Source organism: Falco cherrug, chromosome 7 (genome assembly GCF_023634085.1).
Source record: "Falco cherrug isolate bFalChe1 chromosome 7, bFalChe1.pri, whole genome shotgun sequence".
NCBI classification, from domain to species: domain Eukaryota; kingdom Metazoa; phylum Chordata; class Aves; order Falconiformes; family Falconidae; genus Falco; species Falco cherrug.
In genome coordinates this window covers 7773408-7799659 of record NC_073703.1, presented here as the reverse complement: position 1 = coordinate 7799659, position 26252 = coordinate 7773408, and the positions used below count along the sequence as shown (strand labels likewise).

General features: G+C 40.0%; 2 protein-coding genes across 7 annotated transcripts in view; one reads left to right on the top strand and one right to left on the bottom strand.

Moving 5' to 3' along the window:
• Positions 1 to 116: 116 nt before the first annotated feature.
• On the top strand, positions 117 to 18090 carry PGPEP1L (pyroglutamyl-peptidase I like). 5 transcript variants are annotated; one of them, XM_055715205.1, is made up of 6 exons: positions 117 to 1258; positions 4805 to 4960; positions 7451 to 7503; positions 14208 to 14273; positions 14775 to 15004; positions 15959 to 18090. In XM_055715205.1, exons 2-6 carry the CDS (start codon positions 4927 to 4929, stop codon positions 16125 to 16127), a joined length of 552 nt encoding a protein of 183 aa, XP_055571180.1. In that variant the 5' UTR covers positions 117 to 1258; positions 4805 to 4926; the 3' UTR covers positions 16128 to 18090. The 5 variants fall into 5 exon arrangements, with proteins under 5 accessions (XP_055571180.1, XP_027657431.1, XP_027657434.1 ...); XM_027801630.2 differs by having other exon boundaries at positions 14157 to 14273; XM_027801633.2 differs by lacking the exon at positions 117 to 1258 and having other exon boundaries at positions 4882 to 4960; positions 14728 to 15004.
• The window catches only part of IGF1R (insulin like growth factor 1 receptor), a 195435-nt gene continuing 187090 nt past the window's right edge, over positions 17908 to 26252 (bottom strand). For both annotated transcript variants that reach the window (XM_005436633.3, XM_005436632.3), the window contains exon 21: positions 17908 to 25599. In XM_005436633.3, the coding sequence (XP_005436690.1) occupies positions 25233 to 25599 (367 nt within the window). In that variant the 3' untranslated portion in view covers positions 17908 to 25232. The remainder of the gene's footprint in view (positions 25600 to 26252) is intronic.

Genomic DNA, 26252 nt, shown 5'->3' with positions numbered 1-26252 from the left:
AGGCGCTGGTGAAGTCTGGCGAAGTTTCCGTGGGGGCGAAGGCCGGAGGGCGAGGGAGGGCGGCGGCAGGCTGAGGGGCGGCCCGCGCCTGCCGCCACCGGGGCCCAGCCGTCGGCAGGTGCTTAACTTAGAGAACTCCCACCACCAGTTCCAGGTTCTTCAGAAATCTGGAGACATAGAAAACATAGATTGTGACAAACAATCTATGTTTGTCACAGAATAACAAATCATAGAGCTGAAGCCAGTGTCTTTTAACTCGGGTGGCACAAGGCAAAAGGTCTGTGAGGGAAAGCAAGTCCAAAAATGGCATTTTTATAGCATCGTTCAGCCACATACTTCAGTGATCGCTGTAAATGTGAAAGAGGCTTTTGGAAAACCTAGGTGAGCAGCCTGCCGTTCATTACTACAAATGGTAAAATTGAAGTGCAGAGATTAAAACGAACACACAGTTGCCCAAATTAGAAAGTAGAACCCAGGTGTTGACTCCTGGGAGCCTTCCTATCCTAAGTGTTCCAGGGCTTAATTATTTTTAAAAAAGGAGATACAAGTATCAAAGAGGTGAAAAGTACATGGAAATGACAGGATGTTTGCAAAGAAACAGACTGACCTTTGCACTTCAGTCAGCTGGGAACATGGCTGCGACGTGGTGACAGGGTTTGAAGAGAGCGTCCCCAGTGCCTCACGTAAGTAGGCGCTCCATTGCCTGTCAGCACAGCCACCAAAAACTCCATAAGGTTGCCTCTCCTTTCGAATGGTTTTAAACACATACTAAAGTAGATTTGTACTTTCTTTACTCAACAGGACAAAGTGATCTCAGCCCATACAATGAGACTCCCAAAATGCAGATGTCACACAACCGCACTGCACATCATTGGATTTCAGCACATTGTCACGATCAGCTGAAGCTGTGCACTTTCCCCGACTCCCCATGTCACACACAGACCAGAGGTCTGGCTGTACCATGCTCCAGGGCCTAGTCTGATGCAGCACTGCTGTGTGACCTTGCCAGTGTTTTACTGAGAAAATTCTTAAGCTATGAGAAAGTATCCAAGCTAAAGTCATGAAAGATAAGAAGCTAAAGACACAGAAGTGCTGTTGTTGGGATGACAGTAATTAGCTGGTGAAAGATTCAAGAGAAAAGATATATAAGGAAAGAAAAGCAGAAATGCTAAGATAGCTCAGTAATGCTGAGGATCAGCTCATACCAACAAATGGCAGAGACCAGCTTTCCCCAGTGTATTGGAAACTTCCTGGCCAGGTAAGACTCATCAGTTTTCTTAGCAAGAATGGTAAACATATTACTGTTTGGCCCAGTAATCTGTTAGCCCTAGCTATCTATTTTGCATATTGGCTGATAAATAATTACTTAAATTGTGTGTATCCTGCTTGCAGAGTCTCTTTGTGCATGATAAATGACACCTGAACAAAAGCTACCCATTGATCGTGAGTTGCATGCTCTCTTGCTAATGTACTTTCTCCCTGCATTAAACTATTATAAACAATTAAAAATAAAATGTAAAAGTCTGTTCATGCACAGCAGTTAGTTTTTGCTAATACTGCAAGAAGACCAGAATAGAAATTATAACAGTCACCCAACAGCTTGACTACAATGAAATGATATACAATTTCAAATTTTTCATTATTGCTAAGCACTGGGTATACACCAATGGTATCAATTGCAGAAGAACTAATACAAATAAGGCAACAACATAAAATATATAACATTTTCTATCCAAAAAAAAAAGGTAAACGAAATTGCCATTACATTTTTTCATTCACATAGAGTTTGTTATAGAAGAGGCATTGGTCCACAGGGAATAGCAAGTTTTACACAAAAATCCTGTCTCCTCTCTCTTTTTGTGACATTGCATTCCATCTACCTAAAGACCAGCTTTAGTCTTTCCTGAGGATCATTTATTTTTATTAGAAAAGAAATATAGGATGTTAGATCCCAAAAACTCTATTTAAAGTCCCATTACAGTATAATGTTAAATAGCCTCTCCCTCCTCTCATTAAATGTTGAGCAGCTGAGATAAAAATTGGAATATATTAAACACTCCCACTTAACAGTTTGAAACACTGGTCAGTGCCTGTCAATAACAAGAAATTAAACAATCTATACGTAAGTAATAATAAAAGAGATAAAAATTAAAGAGCTGTTTCTAAATGAAAGGCCATATTCAGTTCCTGTTACCATCAGCACTAAAAAGCTCTTCAAGCAGTATTCTGGCAGGTCTGCAATGTGGTCAGAATGCATTTGCAGAAAATACGTCTTTCTCTTACTCGGCAGTTGAAATAATTTTTAAATGTATCAGACAGCTGTACAGAAAAATACTCAAGGTGATAACCAGGGCTTTCATAGTTGAGTTGCTTCCATTTCTTCTTTACCTCAAGATGAGTGCCTTGCCAATCACATTTGTCTATAGCAAGAAGAAAAACAACCAGTGTTCAGCTGAGTCAGCTGTGTCTCTGACTTGCCTTCAAATACCCAGGGCTTGGTTTCTTAATTATGGATGGGGAGATGAATTCGCACAGACCTCAAATATCCAGTGACCTGGGTAACTATTGTTACAGTCAATATATGCATATGACTGCTAGTATTAAAGCTACAATCATACTTTCACAAAAATTTCAAGCATAGCTTTGACTTCAGCTGAAGAAATGGTAAAGCAAAAAAAGGTTTAATTTCTGAATAAAATTCTCGGTAGAACTTAGGCCTAACCATAAGATTTTTAAATTCTTTTTTGAACTACCATATCCTTTATTTTCTGCTTGCTACAGAAATTTAATGCAGCTGCAATACATGCATTATTCCTCCAAGTATACTACCATGCACATAAAGCATGAGAACAAAGCAATCAATTAAATCAGTGCAAAAACTAATTTCAGTGCACTCTGTCAAATTCCTGGTTTACTCAAACCACCAGCATTCCTCCCACATTTCAACAAGTATATAACAACACTGGAAAGGTCTTGGAATCTCTACTACCATATCACCAAACCTCTAATTTTGGAAAGGGACTAAACTGTTGGAAGACAATGCTTAAATGAAAGTCATTAAAGTGTCAGGGTGTGTGGGGGGGTGTGTGGATGTCCCCCCAATTTTCTGCTATCAGCTTCTTCATGAAGGATTACTGAAATAATCTTCCTTGGTTTCTATTTTTTCTAGTCTCTTTAGAGTAGATAACAGTTGTTTCAGAGTGCATGGATCTAATGGACATATCTATGCTACACAAGAGTATCTAATAAAATACCTAGTACTTTACAGCATTCAAGCAATACCCTTCATATATATCTACAAAGCAGCTATAATGTCCCAAGCAAACCACATAATTTCTCATGCAGGAAATTAATTAAGCAACTATAGACCTTAAATCTTGCTTTATTCCTTGCATGTGCTTTGTTCAGTAGACCACCCTGTACTTAGATTTAATCACCGAAAAAAAAAAAAAAAGGCAGCACAAATCAGAAATAACTAGGAGAAGACTGGTATGTCATTGTCCTGTTCAGTGTCACAGGAAGAGTTCTACTAACTGGTCACACAGAAAAATTATTTGGTAAAAACTGACACGGGAGAATGAAAGATGAATTTTTAGATGTAATTCACAGATGTCAGTGGCAGATTTTGCCTTATTTAAAACTGCAGAAGAGTCTGTGTTTATTGTATTAGCTGCTCCTTCAGCCTCAGTAGCTAGCAAAAGTTAATTTTGCAACTTGTGTTAGTCAGGGAAAGAAATGGATGGAGGAATCAGGGTCTTTATATTTAAAAGAATACACCAGTTCCTTTGTGTCTCAGAATAGGAGGATTTAAATGACCCACAGCTCATAGCTCCAAACCTCATTCAGCCACCAATCAATCCCAGAGGTTTCTTCAGAGATTTTTTTTTTTTTTCTCTTTCCTAAGGTCTCACAATTACCAGCTCTCTTGAGATTATATAGTGGCTTTCTATTCTTAGCTTCCCTTCCCTCTCTCTCTCTCTCACATGCACACACATACACTTCCTACTCAAAACAAGACCCAGCGAAACCCTCTGCCCACATAGTTATAATTCCCAAGAGAACTTTCATATGCTTTTGTTTTGGGCAGTGACAATGTGCATATGTTTTGATTTCAGCCCCCCCCATTGGTTCTCATGCTTCAGTTTAATGAAGACAGACCAGCTATTAAACTCGCTAGTTTCAGCAAGCTATAACCCAGCTTCTGGAGTTCCTTTGACCTTGTGAGATTTTTGAACACATAGCTTATTCAAGGATATTACCAAGTAAATATTTTGGTTTAGCAAATATACATGTTTTCCTATTGGTGTTTGGTTTTAAAAGTGTAAGGTGCTAGAACTCTTTTACAAAAAGCATAAGATAAAGATCAAGATTAGTAAATTAGATAACTGGTATAAGAACGAACAGCAAAGTTACCCCTGAGTTTTTTAAGTAATAAAAAGTTTAAGAACAGTGCAAATAGACAGATATGTTTTTGTAGTTGTCATTCCTCATTATTAAAGTGAATTACAACTGTGTTAAAAATAGAATATCCACAGAGATATAATAAAATTGATTCAATTTTCTGTTTACTTGTACATAAATAGGTTTCTAATGAAAAATATTGCTGAATATTTTGCAAGAAGTTTCTTTAAGCCTTTCCTCCTCTTGCTAAATACAGTTGCATGCCTGAAGAAAGGAAAAGAAGTTTGGGGCAGTCCCAGTCAGTCAGCCAGTCAGTCAGCCTTCTATCTTTAATACAGAGCCGTAACAATTTTTGCTTTGAAAGTTACATGAATCAGAAATCAGCCCTTTCATTTGAATCCAGACACATCACAGCTTGGAGAAAACAAGGTGCCCCAAATGAAGAAGTTTGCCACAGACACATGAATTATAATACTGTTTGGAACTGAAAGACAACAAGATTTCACCTTCTGAAGCATAGATTTAATGGATTCAAATTCCAGCACTGTGGTTGTAACTGGTAAGATTTTTATTTTTATTCATCTTTTAGCTAGCTACAGTATGCACACATGCTTGAACTTTGTTGTAAACAGTTCCCTGGAGGGAAAAACAGTAGCAAATGGTCATACTAACAACTCCAAATGGAAAATAACTTGCTGCTGTGCCTTCCTCAGAAAAATCAGATGCATGTCAGAGGAAACAGACTGCAGTCTGCCCTCTTTACTGCCATCCAGTTTGGTTTGTTGTTCATTCTCCCCATGTTTTAATCTTTGTTGACATTCTCTCTGATCCAAACCACATAGCTCAAGGCAGTGCAGGCTAGTATTAGATAAAGCTTACCCAAAAGGAGCTCTGAAGCAAGAAAACCGGGTTGCATCACAAAGTCACATAGTCAGTGTCCAGAATTAGAGCAACACATGGCAAGTTTCAGGGTCTCAGTTTCATGGCAAGGTAAGGCAGTTTTAAACAGGAGATGCTGCCTCATCACTGCTAGATCATTAAATTTAAATATACCGAAGGAGCATGCCTGAACATGCAGCACACACACAAGGGACCAGATTTGGCATTTCTCTTGCTGGCTATAACTAGTGCTGAATCACAGTGGCAGAACCACCAGCTAGAAACTTCTGAGCTTTAAAATGTTAAAGCTCTTAAGGAATGCTGCAACTCGCTGTTCCTCTTGTTGCCACTGGCTCATCTAAAAGCAATCATTACACATTTCTTGACATGTGAGTTGCTGGATAATTTTCCACTGCAGGTCATCTGAGGACATAGGAATGAGGTTGAAGCTACATCAAAGAGATTCGCATCTTGCTGTTTTCAATTAAACACTTTTTTTTTTTTTTAATAGCTGCAAGATGGGCAGAACTAGTTTGGCTTGCTCTAGACATAACTGGCATTGAGCTGAATGGGAGTGCAGGAGACAGCAAGAGGTATTTGCTAACCTCTTAAAAGGCTGATAATCTGGTTCTATCCCATGATATTTACGGCACGTACCCTTGATGTGCACACTTCTTAGCATCCTATTAGTTTTTTCCCCCCCTTAGATAGTGATTTAGGTGCAGAAATATACTTGTTCAAATAATTGTAGACTAGTGTGTTCCATTAAAGACACAGGTGCATCTTTACGAGATTAATTACAGAGATCATCACAGCATGCCTCTTGTCACATTTTCACCTGCCCATAATATAAACCTGCTGGCAGTGAGCCCAGTTTTTTATATAGTGCCTGATACTGTTCACTCAATTAGGTCTCCAAGTTGTTGCAGGTATTTCAGTACTGTAAAACTCTTACATTTAGTAATTTCTTTTCATAGAACAATTTTATCCTAAGCAGTAGTTTCTTACGGCCACCAGTGAGATGCATGTGTTTAATTGTGACCTTTATTGTTATAATTCTACAGTTCTGCACACACAGGTACAGAAACACACACAACAACTACAGCTTCAAAATGGAGTAGGCATCACCCTCATTTTGCGCTGAAAGCAGAGTGGGACCAGTGAGGTTGTGAGGTTTTGTGTTCCCTGTTAATGTGAAATGAGTCTTGTTTCCCCGATTCCCTCTCCATAGTACCAACTCGAACCTGGGGAAAACACCGTCAAAAATATCAGCACCATCAGGCTTTTCATAATATAAAAAAAGAAAAGACTGAGCAGTTATGATATAAGTATTAACAAATTGAGAAATGCTTAAAGCCTAGCATTAATTTTCCTGCCACCCAGCCTTGGCAATACTCTGCATTAAGAACAGTCATAGAGATTAATAAAGATAGTGGGAGATTACCATCAAACTTTTTCATGACAAAATACCCATCTAGCTCTAAATGAGATGTTTTGCCTTTTTATTTAAAAAAAGCATTTCACCAAAAACAAAAGAATGCATAAAATTAAGTGTAGTACTTTGGACTCAAAGAGTCCTTTTACCTTTCCTCCTCTCTTTTCCTGTGGGAAAAAAGTGAAGGAAGAGATTTTGCCCCGCACCACAAAAAGCCCATTTTCCCTGACAGAAAAGTTAAGTTTCCATTACTTGGGGTTAAAAAAAAAAAAAAAAATCACAAACGAAATAGTATTTTACTCTTTCAGAAATCTTCATTAAATATGCATATCTTCATCTTCATGAGCTTTAACAATAAGAATGGTACATTGACTGTGATCTGGGAGTATTTAACACCAGATCTTTTGGTAGCAGTATTTCTATGGATGATTATCCTTGCCCAAAATAATCATTTACATGGTCTGTCCTATTGGCTCCAGTGTATTTGCCAGCTTCAGTTAAGGTTATCTCATAAGAAAGCCTTGACATGAATGAAGATTGCAGGATTAGTTCTTATGTTAGCGCATATAAAAAATGAAAATACTATTCCCTGAAGTGTTATAAAGGCTAAATCACTCCATCTCCATAACCAAAAAATACGAAGATAAAGAACAAATATGTGTGTGCATACATGCCGGCACCTAAGCTACAATTGCAAAGCACACATGGGTTAAAATCACCTTTCTTTCTTTTCAGGTTTTGGTCCATTTAGACAATACCTGGTTAATTCTAGCTGGGAAGCTGTGAAGGTAAGCATAAAAAAGCGGAGGGAGGGATTTCATGAAGATCCCAATGCAAACTGTTTTCAGGCTTTCCATTTCCTTCAAAAAAGTCAATTTTCATGACTCGTTAAACAGAATTGTGCCTTATGGAGAACACTCCCAACATGGAAGAAAAAGGATAATTAAGAAGTGAAATGTAATTTTATTTGCAAGATTTTTTTTTTTGTGCTATTTAAGCACTTTTCAAAATATTATCTTTGATTTTTAAAAAAAGGGTATTTTTTTAACCCGGGTGCCTTCTCTGCAGTTAATGCATATGCCACAGGTTATCTCTCTCTTTAGTAAACACATCATCTCATACCACAACGCATTGTATCATGCCTGTGCAAGGTGATTTCTTTCTCATACAAGTGTAACCTATTGAGTTCTTACTGCCTACTTCAGGAACACAAAACCTAAAGCATGACAATTCTAAGTATGTGTTCACATTTCCGTGTAGTCTTCCACTTTCAAATGACAGTGAAGTCTGTAGTTAAAACTGAAAACAAGGTGATTTGGATTCCTTCCCCCTCCATACAGCTTGAAAAGCAGTTACAGGTCTAAGAGTCTTGAAAGTTCCTGTGTATTTCCTAAATATATGTATTAGAACAAATTTAGCTGGGTGATACAAAGACGTGGCTTGGATACTTGGCTTTCAGCATAAACTTTTCTGTATAGAATTGTTTATTTTTAAATTATTCTTTGTGTGAACCCACATTTTGTGGGACACACCAGAAGTTTCTATAGATAGATGGATTTTTCAGGAACAACGTTACTTGTCTTTTAAAGTATTATCTAAGTTTTAACAGTAACGTAACTTCTGTCTTTAAATATGTCTCACAAAATAATACATACAACCATTGTACGTAAGAGTATGTCTGCTGCAATTAAATAGTTTACTAGTTTGCTATTTTAGTACTCTAGCTCAATATAAAGTACGAAAGGTCATATCATTGCATGTATGTTCAGACAGTTAGGAAGAGCTGCAGAGATTTGCTGAGTATGCATACAAGTCACATGTAAGGTTAATTCATTCTCCCTAGCCCAGACAATGGCCTTTCCTTGAGTTCAGTTACTCTCATAAGGTATTTATGAACAGAGTTATTTTGAGAGGGTCTTTCACACAAGTTCTCAGCAATTCCAAGGTAGGAAGAAGGTTAACACAATGAAATCTGAAACTAGTTGCAGAGTAGTCAAGATAGTAAAACTGAATTAGAACATTGGTCCAATATCTGCAAGAAACAATAGATACTACTGGTAAAAATGGAAAGTAAGACATTTAAAACAAACTGAGGGGACTATGTTCTATTACAGAGACTGAAATTAGCCCATAAATATTTAAATTCTTCTGGACACTGAAACGAAAAAGGTAGCTGTAAGAAAGCATTAATAGTGATAGAAAGATAATCATATTACAAGTTTTGGTGACAGCTACTGAAGATCTGTCTTGAAAATTAAGTGCAGTCACAGCAAGAAGATTGAAAAACAAGGAGCTAGTACATTTTTCCAAAGACCAAAGCTATAGCAACTCTACCAAACCATACGTATTTTTGATTCTAATTTTGTTGGGTGAAGACCACTGCGTGCAACTTGGTGTTTGGTAGAAGAAATCTATTACCCACTCAAAGTCATGAGGGACGTTATCTTTGCAGGCTAACAAGAAACAAAAATACTTCTGTGATACCTTTCCATACCCCAGTCATCACAGGAGACCCATAAATTATCTTAACTCCAACTTAACACGTGCCCTAAACCGCAAATATTTGTCAGTTGACAATGTTCTCACTCATTATTTCCTGATCCCTATTGGTTTTAATTTTGGGTGCAAGATCATCCTCTTCCGGCTGAAAATAAAAATCATTCTTTATCTGCAAGCAAAACAGCCTAAAGTGAAAACACAGGATGAGATGAGTTTTCTGTAACAATGCCATGTGCTGGCTACACCAGGAAGTTAAATATCAAGGGCTACAGCATTCCATAACGACACAGATGTCAGTCCTTGCGTACGGAGGAGAACAAACCCTTTTCCCTCTGATGCGATACCCTCTGTGTGGAATTAAGTTGCATTCATACTAGAGATTCTGCTTTAGTTTCCTATTCCCTGGCAAAGGTGGTTAATCCAGACAATTCAGAGAAATTTGCTGCAAATCTGGAAGTACTTTGAATTTTGATAGGCTTCCCCACGCTAAACAGCAATCTCACGGTATTGTTCCATTGGCCTTGTTCATAAGAGTAGCCCTATGGTCTTTGGGAAGCTTATGCACATCTATTAAAGATAGCAAAATTTAGTATTTACAGCTGGAAGTAATCCTGTCTTGGCTTGGGGTTCCTGCATGGATCACTAAATTGACATAAAGCCCTCCTGCCGAGGATCTTTTCTGAGAACCAAGCAAAAGTGCACTCAGACTCATCCTTGAGAAAGTACTGAGCAGCCAGAGCTCAGCTACTAAACATGATTGCTCAGGCTTAATGCCTTTGTAGCATTACCCAGAGCTATCTTAATTAGAACCTCAAAATGAACTGGTTCCTTATCAAAAGCTTGGATACTGTGGCACACTCAGTGATGTTGTAACGCTGATACATGTAATTCAAGGGTTCACATCCCAGAAGGGTCATACCAGAAACATCCAAAACCCTGTAAAAATACATGTAACAGGAGTTCCCGGGCCCTAATTCTCAAAGCATAGCCTTGCTTCCCGTGGTTTTTTGCAGCCTTTGCCAAAGAGCAATAGCTTCCCTTCTGTGAGCAACACTTAATGCACAACTGCTTCTTTAAAATCCCCATTAGCAGCTTCCCTGCAAGATGCTGTGGCACTCTGCCTTGCCTATGGATCAGCTGTTTTCCTGAACCTCTTTTCTTGCCGTAGGGAGGATCAGAGGTCGATCCAGAGAGCACACAGACCATTCCAATGGTTGCGTCCCTTCTATGACCTCCTTGGGCGCTCAGAAAAATACTTGTGTGATATTATTTCTCTTACAAAGTAACTATTCACTACTACTGTTTTTGGTGAATAAGCCAATTTCCATTTTCTGAAATCCCCGGGAATCAGATGATAAATGTTAATCTCTATTTCTGTTGTTTTAGACAGCGTATTTGTTCTGCATTCTTGGATTTCTTACCAATACTGTGTAGCAGTGCATTGTCCCACATTGCCCGTTTTATCATATGAAAAAATAATTGTCCAAGAACGTGAGGAGCACCCTGGTTTTGCATGAACCCAAGTTCTCATCACAGCACCACCCAGTACACACAAGGCATTCACGAGCATGGCATCCACGGAGTTGGAGTCCTCATTCCTCAGCAAGTACCCCTCCAGTGTTCAGGGAAAAGAGGATAGTCCGATGGCTCTGAAAGTACAGGTGAACGTGTCAGTTCAGGGTGATCGAGAAAAGCTTCAGAGCTTTTATAGACACTGTCACATGGCCCAATATGGTTGTCTAGCACTAGTAAGACAGCTTCTCCTTCAGAAACCTGTCTCACTAAGTTCTTCATGGTTCTCAAACTCCATTCATCTCCTAAAACACGCAGGAAGGCTCCACCACCAGCAGCCTTAACTGTGGAAGTGCAGGACATTCTCTCTTAAACGAAAACACCACCAAGTATTTACTTCACTTTTGCTGACAGATCACATTGAGTTACCATGATGCGTTAGTTCTTCAGCACCATACGGGACCCTCAGAATCCCACATCCCCCAAATTATTTATTCCACATTCCACATTGATGGGGTCATCTAATAACCCTTGATCTGACCCTGCTTCTGTGTAGCCTGCAGAAACTCCTGTCTGTGACTTGGCAGCTACATAACCTATCAGGGCAGCCTACCATCAAGGTCAGAGTCCCCAGTTAATAGGGCACAAATGTAAGTTGAGTGACAACATTCATAGTAATTAAACTGTTAGTGCAAAGAACAGGTCACATTTCCAACTGCTTCTGGGAACTGTGTTTGCTATCGGGAGATGAGGATCAGATCTCTGAGTGCAGTTTTTCATCCTGCCACTAACCATGTGGTCTTTGGAGATTTGTCATTTAATCTGTCTGTCTCTCCCTCTCCGCTTTAGTTTCATCACCTGTGAAACTAAGGAGACATTGCTATTTAGTGCCTTCATTTCTGTTCTGGAACTGTCTGACATCCCTAAAGCTTTAAAAAAAGGTTTCTGCAGGATTAAAAAAAAAAAAAAGAAAGAAAACAAAAAAAGGGAATAAAACCACTGAACAAACAAACAAAGAAACTTTGTTAGCAACATACTTGCAGACTGACTGGGTCAACTGGTAACTTCCGGTTTTCTTTCTGCACCAAGGCAAGCCTTTTTGAATGAGGTTCACAAAATTAACACAGGCAGCCCCCTGCGCCCCTCCCCAGCAACCCAAACTGATGAAAACTCAGGCAAACTCAGTAAAATTTTCTAGAAGTTGAAGTTGCTTCTAACGCCCTGTGTGACACAAACCCACTGCATCTGAGCACTGTTCTGTGCAAATCACTTCTCTTTGGGGAGGGCCGTGTAACAACGTGGGCCAGAAGTCCAGTAAACTGAGCCTATGACCACAACTCAGCAGCAACTCAAGGTCATCAGCTGATAATGCTGGATTTGATTTCCCTTTTAGAAGAAATTACCGAAGAAACTTCATGCTTTCTTTTGAACCACTTTTCATACAAAAAGGTCCTCCAAAACTTTTGTCCTCCTTTGAAGTTTCCTTTGCTGTTTCAACTACAAGACAAGCACTGGTTTACTGAACTAACTGACCAGTTCTCATTTCCAGATGCAGTTATTCTCCTTTAACCATCTCCAGTCTCTCACCTTAAACACAAAAATGGTTTTGGTTAAGGCTGAGACTTGGCCAAGTCAAGGAACAACCCTTGTTTTTTCTTCCACATTTGCACAACATCTGGTTTAATGGGGTGTAAGCCCATAGTTAGGATTCTTAGACAACAAAGTAATACACATTACTGGCAACATGCTGAAAGCGCTTAGGACATAGTGAACTATCTTCCTTTGACATAAATTCTCAGCCCTTTGCTATTAGCCAGCTTCTGGTTTTGTCCTGCACAGAAGTATTTCTGCATGTTTCTCCCATGACAAACGGTGACAAGAGAACCTGAGTCCAGAGAGCACGAGGAGAACATCCTAACAACTTACTGCAGCTCTCCACATTCTGTACCAAAGTTATGGGTAGTCGAGTCCTCTAGGCCTTACATTTAAAAAGGAAGAATCTCATTAAAATTAATTTTAAGAATCTCATTAAAATTAAAGATGCTTTAGAAAAGAAAATGCTAATTGTGAGCCAGCTGGGGTTTTCTTTTTTGGATGCTAAGACACAGTACATCATTCTTAGGCAAGATGATGCAATGGTCTCTTAAAGACTGTCAGCGCCCAGAGGAAAAAAGGCTGGCACTGTTCTCTAAATGTGTTTACTTCCCTGCAGGCATTGTTTCCTTGCTTGTGTCAAATAGTGTATTGAGCATAGCTAATCAATGCTTCCGCTGACAAGAACATTGGAACAGTTTATATAGGAAGCCAGTGTTGAAGGGCAAATTTCCCAGTTAGCACAGCTTAGAACTGTGGGCCTCATCCACATGAGTATCCATAGTGAGTCATGAAAACTGAAGACAACAACAACGTTCAGTGAGAAGTTACAGGTTTCTTGGGCTAACCAGGTACCTCTGCTGCTGACGTTTTGCCTACACCCCCCTCAGAAACTTCATCTGTACCCTCCTTTGGTAGTGATCTACTCAAACGCAACTGGGATTTTCAGCCATCATTTTAGTTCTGTGGGACCAAGCTTTCTACCTCAGATGCATTCCTTCTGCATCCTGACATTGCAGCTGCCTGTCTTCTATTTAGAGGCTTATGCCTTGTTAGCCCTGTTCCACCAACAAAATAAATTCCAAGTCATTTCCACATGACATTTATTCTTCAGAACATCTTCCAACAATGTGGGCAGTCTGCTGCTCTGAAGGGTGCCTTAGTTCCTTTCACTTCAATTCTGGGCATAATTTTTTGTTTTCTTTAGGAAAATGACAAAGAAAAAGAAAATGACAGAGAAATAACATCCCAGTACGTAACATTTCCTTTTACTAGAGAAACATATTCTAGACCAAAAAAGAAATTAAACTCATTCTAAATATGACTCTCCTTGGCAAGTCACCGCCAGCACAGCTTACCTGAACCAGTTCAAGCCAGCAGGTCACGTGTCACTGGAGCAGACAGCTCCTTCGTCTCTTGATAGTGCAGGTTTACCTACTAGAACTTTCAGAGGAACATCTCATACCTGTATCAAAGCCTATTTAGATGCTTTCAAGCATGGACCTTTTCTGAGAGATTTGGTATTTCATGGCTCCCCAGGCAATACCACTCCCACCCATTGGAGACCAAGTATCCCTTTGGAAAACACAACAATGGCTCCACATGGATATAACATTAGGAAATTGTTTTGCATATTTTAGTCTCTTCCAGCTAAAAAAGGGGGAGCTAGCACAAAACAAATGACTCTCACTGCAGACCAATGTTTAGAAGCACAGGTTTAGACAACATTACATTGCTCTTTCAGATGTTTTCTCAGTTGGATCAGCCTCATTTCTTTACCACAGTCTGAGAAATCCAATGCTCCTGTAAGTCCATGGTGGCTTTTTTGTAAACACAGGAGCTGTCCAAGAGAGGCCTTGGTAAAAACATCAGTCTCCATATCATGCAGCTACCGGTGGTTTACCAAAAAGCAAAGGAGCAAGTCTTCAAGATATGGACAACTCTTCAGCCACTGGTAAGTAATTGGAAAGTTACAGAAATTGTTCCCTTCATGAGCATTACTGTTCTCTGTGGATCTTTAAAAAGATCTCCGAGAGAGTACCGCACAGTATGTGCGTCAGACAACTCTGAAAAGCAACTATTAAAACTGTGATAAAGGTTTCAAACTGAAATTTGGAGCACACAATAATTAGCATGCTGGTTTAACCCCATGCCATTTAAACAACATAACCACATGCTGAAAACGGGGGGGGGGGGGGGGGGGGGGGGGGGGACGGAATCCACCGTAAACTGCAAAAACAATACCGCAGCTCTGAAGTCCTGAGCTGACTAGACACAACAAAAACAAACTACAGCATAATTTTGTTCTCATTTATAATCTCTTATCGAAGATTTCTTTAGGCATCAGCTACAGCAAGACTCCCTACCTTGAAGCTTGGCACTATTGCATTACATGTTTTTAAAAACAGGTCTCATTTTTAATTTCCTGTTATTCACTCTGGTGGGAAAAAAACAGCTTACTGTTCACGTTGGGCTGGCTTCATCTGCCAAAGCACTCATCATCCTTGAGCAGTGTGGGAAGAACAAAGGCTACCAAGAGAGAGATGCTTGTGGTTTTCACCCAGAAGGTGCCTGTTGCATGGTAGATGGCCCAGAAAAGATTGAATCTACAATTAATATGAAGACTCTCTGGAAAAACATTTCAGTGGAAGGCATTGATATCACCTTTTCCAGAGATGCGGGAAGGTAAACCTTGCGTATCGGGGTCTCACAGTAAAAGCAGAAGTAACTCGATCAGCCCATTTAACCTCAAAGAATCTTTGCAATGACTTTTCCTCCAACCAAAATCACTTTGAAAGCAAGGTCTTCAGAAAGGTAAAAGTATGAAATTGGGATACATTTAAATGTTATGTAAAGCAGCCTTCATGAAAAACTACAGCCAGTAGATTATTTTTCCATGGATTTGTAAATTCCAAAAGAAACAAGTTTCAACACAGCATACCCTGTGATTAACAACCCCAGTAAGCCTGAGCTATTAAGAAAGTCTGAAAGCAATACTGACTAGTAGCAGATTTTAATCTATTTTTCCCAACTGGGAGGGATACCAAATGTAAATACATACACTGAAGAACAGAGCAATTACATGCACCTTTAGAACGATGTCTGTGATCTCATTATGTGTTTCAGTAGTACTGAGGCAATTTTCTATTATGCTGGCCTTCATTTAAAAGGAAAACAAAGAAAACAGTAAGTGATCTCATTTAAAAAAATCAGCTAAATCTCAGCCCTTAATTTCAGGATTTGCACCTGCTAGTTAGAAGGTAGGGTGATAAGAAAAAAACCCTCCAGATGGTGAGACTGTATGACTTACACAAAAAACTGTATTACTAGGCTGTAGTTTCCAGTGGGCTGTGTTACCTTTCCCATCTCACATAGCTTACAGAAGCTTGTAAAAGAATGGATGTCTTGTGATTTTTTTATTTAAAGTTCCTTCTGGGTGGGTGTCTGAGAAACCAAACCATCAGATAAGGAACATTTGTTTCTCAAACAAGGTTTATTTCAGCATTTCTTTTATTTGCATGTTTTTAGTAATTTAATAAACCAGATCTGATTTGGCTACTTAATGAATATTTAAATTTAATCAAAGTTTACTGTTCCTTAATTCAGGTTTCTGGTTTTGTTTTGTTCATAATATTGCAGGTATATCTGTGATTACACCTACTACACTTCCCTGTATTATGGCAATGGAAGAGCAGCTTTCATCCATGTGCCTCCATTATCCAGATCAGTAACAGCAGACTTTCTAGGAAAAGCATTACAGACAATTATCTTAGAGATGTTAAAACAGTGTGCAGAAGAAAGAGAGTAAGATGGATGATGTAAGAAAGAAAGAACAAAACCCCGAAAGATTTCTTAGAATGCAATTCCTTACCTTTTAAATGAAGTGAATCCCAAAATTTTGTAAACCCCTACATCAAGGATTTTACATTCTGTGTTATTTTCAGTGAAATTTCCTTACAAAAACCAAACAAGTGCTTACAGCTCTTGCTGGTGTAAAAAGCTTGAGAGAAAAAGCAAATGATTAGCAGTCTGTATTGCTAACAATGGTAAAGTTGCTTCAGATTTAAGATAGCGTGAAACTGGATTGAAAACATTTTAGATGCTTAATCCCAGTTCTGATAGAAACATTATTAAAGACCTGCTGAACCAAGCTGGCTACTTACAGCCGTAAGGACCTTCAGCACCGGATGGATGGAACAGAGGTTCCCCTCAGCCCCTGTCCAAATCCAGAGACACAGGCCAGCCATATGAAGTGCCTACATTAAAAAAAAAAACTTAAATATGGGGGAAAACAAAACACATGTAGGGATCCTCTTATGAAGTTTTACAGTTATCTTCGTGACCTGCTGTAAATGCTTGTTTCCGCATCAAAAACGGGCTGGGAACCCAGGGCAACTTTAAAAAAAAAAAAAAAAAGTAAAGAAAAAGCTGGAACCCGGTAAAAGCTAAAAAGCTATTAGTAACTCGGGCTTCAACTGCTTGAAAACACCACTTACCCCAAATTCTCAGTGCCTGTCCCAAAGGAGAACACCATCGTCCTTCCACAGAGCACAGCACAAAGACAAGTCTTTCAGGAGAACGGGTCATGGCTATTCATGGACCTGCGCGTCAAAATCGGAAAGCTACCTTCTCCCAGGAAAGGCAACTGCTGAAGGCCGGTGCTGTGGGAAGCGTTACGGCATGCAATGCTACTGACAAAACAGGAACCACATGAGACCTCAAATTGTAAGACGTGGAACGGGTCAGGGACAGACCACTGCTGTGCCTCCCGCGCCAGGCCGGGCTCCTCCCTGCCCACGCACAGCTCTGAACAGGAGCCCCGCGCCCTGGAAGCTGGGCACGGCACAGGAGTGCTGCACCGCCCCTTCGGTGCACCGGGAATGTCAACGCACGCTCTCTTTGCTGATCTTGCTAGCACCGTGACAAGGCAAGGACGAGATAAAATGGGCAGGTAATTTTCAAAAACGGTCACTGCAACAGGACAGCAGCAGCTTGATCTGGACACCTGGGATTTCTCCAGGGAAACAAAAGCCCGTTCCTCAGGCATCATGTCAGCAAAACGGACAACCAACAAACCCGACAGCGCCGACAGCTGATGAAGCTCTGGGCTACCACTGTACCTTATTTCAGTCAACACTTTGATGGCAAGAGTCAGAGGAACCAGAAACGCCAAGATAATGCTCATTTTCTTGCCACTTGCCTTTTCCAATGACTGTTACAGAAAGCTGACAACCACATGCTGGATGGCTGAATGCCTCATCTAGGGATTGCTGTAAGGGTAAATAAATAGGTTTTCTTCAAATAAATAAAAAATAATGCAAATGCTTACCTTATCAAAGGGAAGTACCTACTGCAAAACACTACTCCAAGTCCCATGGAAAAAGCGCCCACAAGCTTGGTCTCACTGGACAAAAATACTTTTGATTTCAACACAACATAATGGAAGTACTGACCTCTACAAGATTTATTCAGAGTAGCTCAATTAAATGTAACTAGAAAGGGTAGAAGAAAACCAGAGAAGATTTACTCTGAATTTTCTAACCTGTACTTGCTTTGGTTAAGGAGCAACAAATTCAGAAACGGGCAAATGCATACAGAATTCTTTTATTTAACTTAAATCATGTAGTACTGAAACTACTAGAAAAAAGCAGAGTAAGAGAAACTAAAGGAGCCTTAGCTTCAGCCATTCAAAATAGACAAAGTTTCTTCTTTTCATAATGTAAAGAATCCCGAGTATATCGCAATAACAGGAATAAATTCTTACAACAGAATATACAAAAACATTTTGAAATTTTTTTTTTATCTACTGATTCATTTTAATATAAACACAGGAATTTCTTTAGGAATAATTTATACACAGCAAGTCTTTTCATGTAATAAATTGGCCATGTTATTGTTTAATTTTCTCTTAAAAAAATTTAAACAAGAAAAATCGGAAAATGTATTTGCAACTGCATCCATTCCTTAGCACTTTCTAGTTTTGTTTTTGTCCCAGAGGTAGACAACTCTGGCCAATCCTTTCATCTCAAACCTCACTGGTTCAGAAAACAGAAGAGCTGATTTTTAAACAGTATCTAAATCATCAGAACCCTTCAGCAATGTGGTTAGTCAAATTTGGGAGGGTGAAGGTGAAGGGATCTTCAATATTCTTAAATAAAAATAAATAGGGACCCTGCCCTGCTCATTTCAACAGAGCTTCAAATGGTGCTCAACATCTTTAGAGGCTGCACACAAACTCTTAAAGTGATACCTGCAAATAGTTCTTCAATAGTAATTATGAAAACTGTCTTCCCTCTTTCTCTTATGCAGTCACATCCTTCAAACCACATGGCCACCGTGAAGCAGGTGCTGAACAGCACAAGTGAGACTGGGTAGCAGCAAACCCCGTTCTGTTTCCCTGACCAGTGAGGTTCTTGTAATCCATTAAGTTAACTGCCCTAGACAGTAAAGTGAAATGACCAGTTAAGATGATCCCACCCCAACCAGAGGGCTCTGGAAGACCAGGATACTGAAGATACAGAACATTTCCCCAACTCCTTTATATTCGTTCGCTGTATACTGGGACACAAAGCTTGGGCGGGTAGGGGGAGAAGGACAAGCCATGAATTGGACAAGTTAGCGATCCTTTTTGGCATATTGTAAAGCTAGCTAGTAAACTGGTACCATGAAAAAAAACCTGATAACAGACAGACACACCCATACACAGACACAGAAAAGTGCCCTTAAATTATATTTTAGGCATTTATAAACTACAAACATTTTATAAAATTATTCTACGTACTTACAAAATGCAATGAAACATTTAATTAGTTCTTGTAAACCAGATCTTCGTCAACTGACTACCCGTAATCTACTGGACTTAAAGCCCTATTGAAAATGCTAATGGATTACTAATCAACGAAACGCATACAACAAAAAAAAAAAAAAAAAAAAAAAAGATGAGCACACACGCATATGCACACACACAAACTAGTGATAGTCTTAAGGTACTTGCAAAACAGACCAACTGCAAGTCGAGACCGATTCATACAGACTGATGGCAACAACCATCACACTCCTGGTAATGAATTCAGCGCTCCAGCTGGGAAGTCAGAGGTTTATTTACAAGTACCAACGATCAGAATTGTGATACCTGAGCTCTGACACTGTCCCACATATTAAGCTCAGGAAACTACCTCCAACTCCTGCCAAGCCCTGTGTCTCTGTAAATACCCATCTCCATCTCTTTGTGTTCGCGTGTCTCCACGCAAACACTTCTCAATTCTGATTTACCTGGCTGGGCCCTATTTCAGGGGCCATCCACCGGCCCTGAGCACCCAGCGCCTGAACTGAGGCATCCTTCAAAGCCCTCCTACCTATTTACAGTTCTGTATCTTCAGCACCCCTGGCCACTAGTGTTGTTTCTACACATCATTCTTAAATTCTTGTCTGCACAGCTACTCATGGGTTAAGTTGCAACATCTGGCTTTTATCACTGGTTAGTAAGGAGTGGATCCCTTGCACCTTCCTCCACTGTTGTTCAGCCCAGTGATTAAATACATGGTTGACAAACAACATAAGAATAACAGGAAACAAGTGTTACTTATCCTAATGGAATGAAAAGGGTTTCAATATATATCTATATTATAGATATACATATGCAGATATATATATGTATATATAGATATATATGTATGGAGTTATACCAACAATAGGAGTGTCATTCACTTAGACTCAGCTTGTACCGAACACCCCTCAGCAGTTCCCAAGGACCCGGCAACAGTTCCACCTGGTGACCAGTTGTCCTGGGCATACTGGGCTTGCTTTCCTTTGTTTTTAAAGGCCAAGAGGAGCATCAGTGCGAACAGGCCTAGAATCATCCATCACTTAGAACCAGCTTTAAAGAGCAGAGGCATCACGCCGAGAAAGGCTTGGTGCCCATGGGCTGGCCTCGCTTTCCATCGCGCTCGGCTTGTGTGTCTAGTTTAGCGCTCCCCCAAAAGAGCACCTTATTTAGTACCACGCAGCTGACACTTCTGTGTTTACATGGGAGCCACATTCCTTTGCAACCAAACTACCTTCTGTGCCACCGAGCAGCTTTTAAATGCGAGTCAGGTGAAAGCAATGGCCGAGCACTAAAACCAAAGCTGCCTGCTCCCCACAGTGACGCCAATTTGTTATCCTACTTCATTAAAACATCTTGGTACCATTTGTCACAATGCTGGTTTTCAGGGCTGGGTGGGCTTTTGTTTTCAATTTACAAACAAACTGGATTACTTTAACTTTATTCAAACATAGCTGAAGTTCTAAATAAATTTTCCATACCAGACAAGCCAGTGGTCTCAGGGAAGAACAACATTACAAACCATATTATGACTCTATCAAGCCAACATTAATTCTCAGTTGTTCACATGCACAAACAACTTGATTTACTGTCCAAGGGAAGGCTGCATGAAAAACCCATGTGAATAAAGCTATTCAAAATGCACAAAACACAACAACGACGACAAAAAAAAGCTATGGAAACAAACAGAACAAAAAAGGAATTAAGCTTGAATTGCAAACACAGAACGCAATGGTATCATGAAGGTGGTTTGGTCCAGGAGAGCTGACTGCCATCACGCGTGCGTATGTGATGCCACGTGACTGTCTTCTACTGAAGTGCTTTTTGAAAAGTTTATCATGATGGGTGCTAAGTCATTAGTGTTTCTTCCTAATGCATTTTAAAACCACCTACATACAATTATAAAAACCAGTAACTCGGACAGTTTTAACAAAACCCTCCTAGCCAGCTGAAAGATCTGAGGATCTCCAGTTGTGGTAATCAGTATGTGCAAGAGAGGGGAAGAGCCACTGCACCAAAGGGTCACCGGAACTTAATATAACATGGCAAACCAAAACAACCTAGGAAAAACTTTAAATTTTGCCGGGTTCTCGGGGCTGGAGAGAAATGCTCCCTCTGAAAACTCTGTAGTCCTTAACCACAGCACTGTGCATGCACGAGGCCTCATACAACCCGAAGTAGCCAAGCACCGCATTATTCAGATACCACAAGCAACACCTGCACGAACAGCTGCCAGAGCTGGAAAAAGAGAAACATTATACATCAAGTTGATGGCAAGCTCGTGTTAGTCCTGTGTGCTTGTAAACCAGTTACACGCTGTCAGAGGGCAGTTAAAATGCGATGGCTGGTCCATCAGAATCCACAGTTATGAAGCATATAAACGGGGGAAGAAAAGGGAACTGGATTTTTACTGGCACGTTAAAAGAAATCAATTCAATGTTAGTTGTGGAAAAAAAAAAAAAAAATCAGTGCTCTCATCAAACAGAAGCAGCAAAGATCCAAAGCTGTAAACTCGATGTAGTAGTATCAACAGGCAGCCTGTGACAGGTTTTTTCACTGTTTTTTCGGTCAGGAAAGCAATGCTGTTGCTGTACGAGCCAATTTATTTTTAGGTGCTGATTCAGCCAAATGTCTTTTTGGTGCTTGTGGCATCTGAGGAAAAACTGGCAAGAATGACTTAGCCCATTCTACAGGCCAAACAGGAAGACCATTCCCTTTACTCCAGTACTTCTTCTGGACCTTCAAACATTGTAAACAATAGATTTCTGTAAAAGATTTCATCAAACGATCTGAAGTCCTCTTATCAGGTCAGCTACGCCTCCGGCTCATCTAAACACACAGCATTTTGTTGCTGACCTGAGGACTGCCGTGACAGCACATTAAAAAGCCTTCGTGTTTCCTTAACAGAATGGTCACCCTAAGTCAGACAGCTCTTGGATTTCTCCACACAATGATGAATCTGAACCAAAAAGTTGGGAGAAACTCCTTGGAATTGAGGCAAATATCCTGAAGTGACCCTTTGTGACAGGCAGTGACTGTTCCCCTCCAGAACCTAGAGCATGTGGTATATGGAGTGAGAGGTTACCAGTATCAACGGCATTTATTGGCTGCTGAGAGATGTGAGATGTATTTTTTTTATATACACACATATAAAAAAAATAAGAGTGAGGTAGATAAATGTTTGAAAAAAAATCAAAAACTGTCCCCTGTCATACTCAAAAACCCTTATCTCAGTATTTAGATTTATTATGGGGCATCTCTACAGTGATTTAAACTGATATCACAAAAATAAATAAGAAATCCTACATAGAATACCTTCTTAATTAACTTTTTTGTCTTTTTCATTTTTAAAAGGGAAAAATAACTACGGGACAGAGGCAAGAGAAGATAATGGGACCTAAACTACACAAGCAAAAAGCACTACAAACTTTTTAAAATCTCCAGTCAAAACTAGCAATCAGTATATTTTAATTCTTTGTTCTTACTCAAAAGATTTAAACATTTCCATCCCAGAACCACCTCTTCACTGCCATCATTTGGTTGGATCAGTGCTAAACAAAGGCTTCGATGCTGTAACTAACGTAAGATGAGCAACTGGTATGGCTCCTTGGTTGTAGACTGTCTGATGGCCCCCTCCTTCCCCTTTCACCAAGGCTTCTGCAACTGAACAAACAAGCTTACTCATTTTCTTTTGTTCTGAGGTTTGGTCTATGATTTAAGCAACGAGCTTGCACTTGTACAGGTTTCCATAGCTGCCAACACTTAACCGTTTGCCAGCCAAGCCACTGGCCCCAGCTCCATGCTTTCTACCCAGCCCCATGGAAATGGCATGGTGGGTTTGGTTTGGTTTTGGTGGCGGGTTTATTTTGGTGGCTTGTTTTTGTCACCAAGGGCATGAAGTGCAGCCCAGGGTGCCCTCCGTGAGGGCTTCCTCATTAGGAAGGTGAGGAGCTGGGTTTTCTGGAGCCAAGCGTTCAATGGCCACCCTAAGAATGCCTGGCATCACCAGCTGCAACTGGTATAGCTCTTGTCCACAGGGTGGAAGGGTTAAAATAGTCTTCTGAAAAAAATCAATGACCCAAAAGCCTGGTGTCTGCTGTTGTACCCAACAAATTTTTTTTTTAAAAAAAAACCAACAAAAAAAAAAACCAACAACAAACAACATATACTTGTGTGTGTGTGTCTGTGTGGGGAGTGTGTGTGTGGATGGGTGGGTGGATGTGTGCCACAACCAAAACAAGCGGGGAGGGAAGGAGGGGTAGGACCCTTGTACAACAATGAATATAAACACTGAACAAGAATGTACTAAATATTTAACCTTTTTTTTCTGACCTGAGTTTGTATCATGCCTTGCACTGTAAGAGACTCGCATGCTGTCTGGGCAGAGGTTAGTGGGAAGGAAGGAAAACCAGGGTTTAAAAACACCACAGCACAGCACAGCTTGTGTTTCTGCGTGGGGTGTCCCTTCTTTCTCCATGTCCCCCTCAAAAGCCCTGTAGCCCACACAGCCAAGATGTTGTAAAACAACTAAGGGGGGGGGTGGGGTGGGGAAGAGGAAATATATTTATAAAAAGGCATTAAACAGTTCATGGCAAATCATATGAAAGGTATCAGTTACTGGGAAGGAGGAAGTAAAAGTTACACACTATAGTAACAAAGCATAAGAAAATTTGTTGAAGTGGGAGGGAAGGGAAGGAGGGCAGACCTGAAGGTTTTCATAGATTAAATCCACAAAGATAAAGAACAAAAAAAATAGCAGCTTTTTTCTGTACAGACATATAGATGAGTATCTGAACCGTAAAAAAGTTATAAAAGTGACACAAAAGACAATGTGTATGCAAATGATCCATGGTCTAACATAGAACTGCAAGACCCTTCGAGAAGTCTTAATAATAAAGAGAAAAGGTCAACAAAGCATCATATACTTGAATCCGGTTACTGCTTTTTTTGTCTTCTCCAATTTATGTTTCTAGGTGTTTTTTTCCTTGCAAGCCTGTGAAGGAAGGCAGGCTGCAACGATGGAGATCTCTGCCGGTTATTTTCGTGTTTCATTTTTGGCGTGCAGTTAATTTTTTTTTTTTGTAGGAAATGTACATGTTTATTTAGCTCACCACTGCCAGTTTTGTCCAGAATTCATTGGGATGGGGACAGGAGTGGAGGGAGGGCTGTTTCTTAACCCCATCCCTTTTATCTTCTCCATCACAAGAAAAAAAAATAATCACATTTTGTCCAGTTTAGAAAAAAGATTTAGACAATTTGATTTTTTTTTTTTTTAAATACCAGTGTATGATTGAATAGAATGTATTGGTCAGGATCTCTTTTAAACAGAGCAGTTGATTACTGTGCTCCTTCTATGCCTACAAAAAAAAAAAAAACAACAACAAAAAAAACAACAAAAAACCCAAAGAGTTCAGTTTTTTGGCAAAATTTGGCAGCGTTGAAAATGTTAACAACCTTGGACGAATGATGGCCCTTTTTATTCTTTTACATGTTCCTAAAAAGATTAAAGAGCAACATTAAAAATCCAGTCTTTTTTAGTTTGTGGTGGGTTTTTTTCTTTTTTTTTGTATTTTTTTTTGTTTGGTTTTTTTTTTTTTTTTTTTTTTTTTTTTTTATAAAGACCTACAGTGTTAGGCAGGTGCTTGCAAGGGTACCAGGGAGCCACCTGGCCTGCGATATCTTTGATCTGATAAAAGTGCTGTACGGTTGAACTTGCACGCAGATATGTTTCCCATTACGAAGCAAAGAGAGAGAGAGAGAGAAAGAAAGAGAAAGAAGAGAGAGGAGAGAGAGACATCAGATCTCAAGTTTTCTGTTGCTATTAAGTGTTAACATTAGAGTTTTAAAAGGCCAACTGTGCGCCCCATGAATGGAGTCCTTTACTGAAACAAACATCTGCTTGCATATTGAAAAAAGAAAAATACGATAACTTGTTTACTGAAAAAAGGGTTCTCCCAAGTGCAGCTATGGCAGTTCTGAAGATCCACTGAGGTACAGTAGGCTTTTGAATATATTGTATTTTTCTTTCTTTCTTCCCCCAATGCACGTGTTTTTCTGTGTTTTATTTCTGTGAGATTCTGGTTCTAAGGATCAGCAGGCCGAAGACTGGGGCAACGGTAAGGCCCTCTCATTCTTGCGTCCCCCGTTCATGTGTGCGTACGGCTGTCTCTCCTCGAAGCTGGCCCGAAGGACCACCACACCTGGGCCGTTCTCGGCTTTGTGTCCTGAGTGCTTGTCAGTGGGTTGGAGGGTGGAGGAGGGATCTAAAGGAATGCTCTCCATGTTTTCAGTCTCCAGGTCAAGCTCCTCTGTATCCGGAGGCTTGTTCTCTTCACTGTAGAAGAAGGAGACCTCTTTGAATGCTGGATCCAGCTCGTCTTTAATGCTACCGATGATCTCCAGGAAGGAGGGCCTCATCTTCGGATTGTACTGCCAGCACATGCGCATCAGTTCAAACCTGCACAGGAAACACACAGCAAAGCCCGTTACTGAGGTGTTTTACGAGCCCTGGCTGGAGCCTAACCATCCGTGACCCAATCGGACCACGCGCTTTAGAAAATTGTTCAATTCTGATGGAAGACGAAGTGACAGAATTTTTACAGGCTGAGATCCCTGTGTCACATCTCGACCTCCTTTCCAATCACTGATTTACTTCTATAGCTCCTAGCGCAACCTCCTCTGCTCCCGTCCACACGCTCGCCCATGAACAGTCTTGTGGGTGCCTGACATCCAGAAGCATTTTGTACTTTTATTCTGAATTGACATTTCTCTCTTTTTCCTCCAAAATATCCTGTGCTTACTCAGCCATACAGCTACATGAGAGTGCCTCTCAGAGTATCTTTTTCAAACTACCAGTCCCTCTCCTATCAGTGTTGTCTTGGAGAGAATTAAAATAGGAAACACACAAAGTAAAGCACTGCTTTTTTTCCTCCTGAAGAACAAAAAATTACATTAAACTTAATTGTAATCCCCAAAAGACATTTGCCAATCTCAAAGACATTCTCTAATCTTTTATTTGAAAATTATGTTGTTTTCATTTATGGCCAGGGATGCATTAATATTTTAGGGAGTGTGAGATCATCTGTTTAAGCACATCCATGATTAGATCAG

Bases quoted from the DNA above. Each gene is read 5' to 3' on its own strand.
- PGPEP1L (XM_027801630.2), top strand. From the start codon at position 4,927: ATGGATTCAAATTCCAGCACTGTGGTTGTAACTG. The intron at 7,504-14,156 runs GTAAGCATAAAA...TTGTAAACACAG, and splicing joins CTAGCTGGGAAGCTGTGAAG to GAGCTGTCCAAGAGAGGCCT. The intron at 14,274-14,774 runs GTAAGTAATTGG...GGAAAAAAACAG, and splicing joins GGACAACTCTTCAGCCACTG to CTTACTGTTCACGTTGGGCT.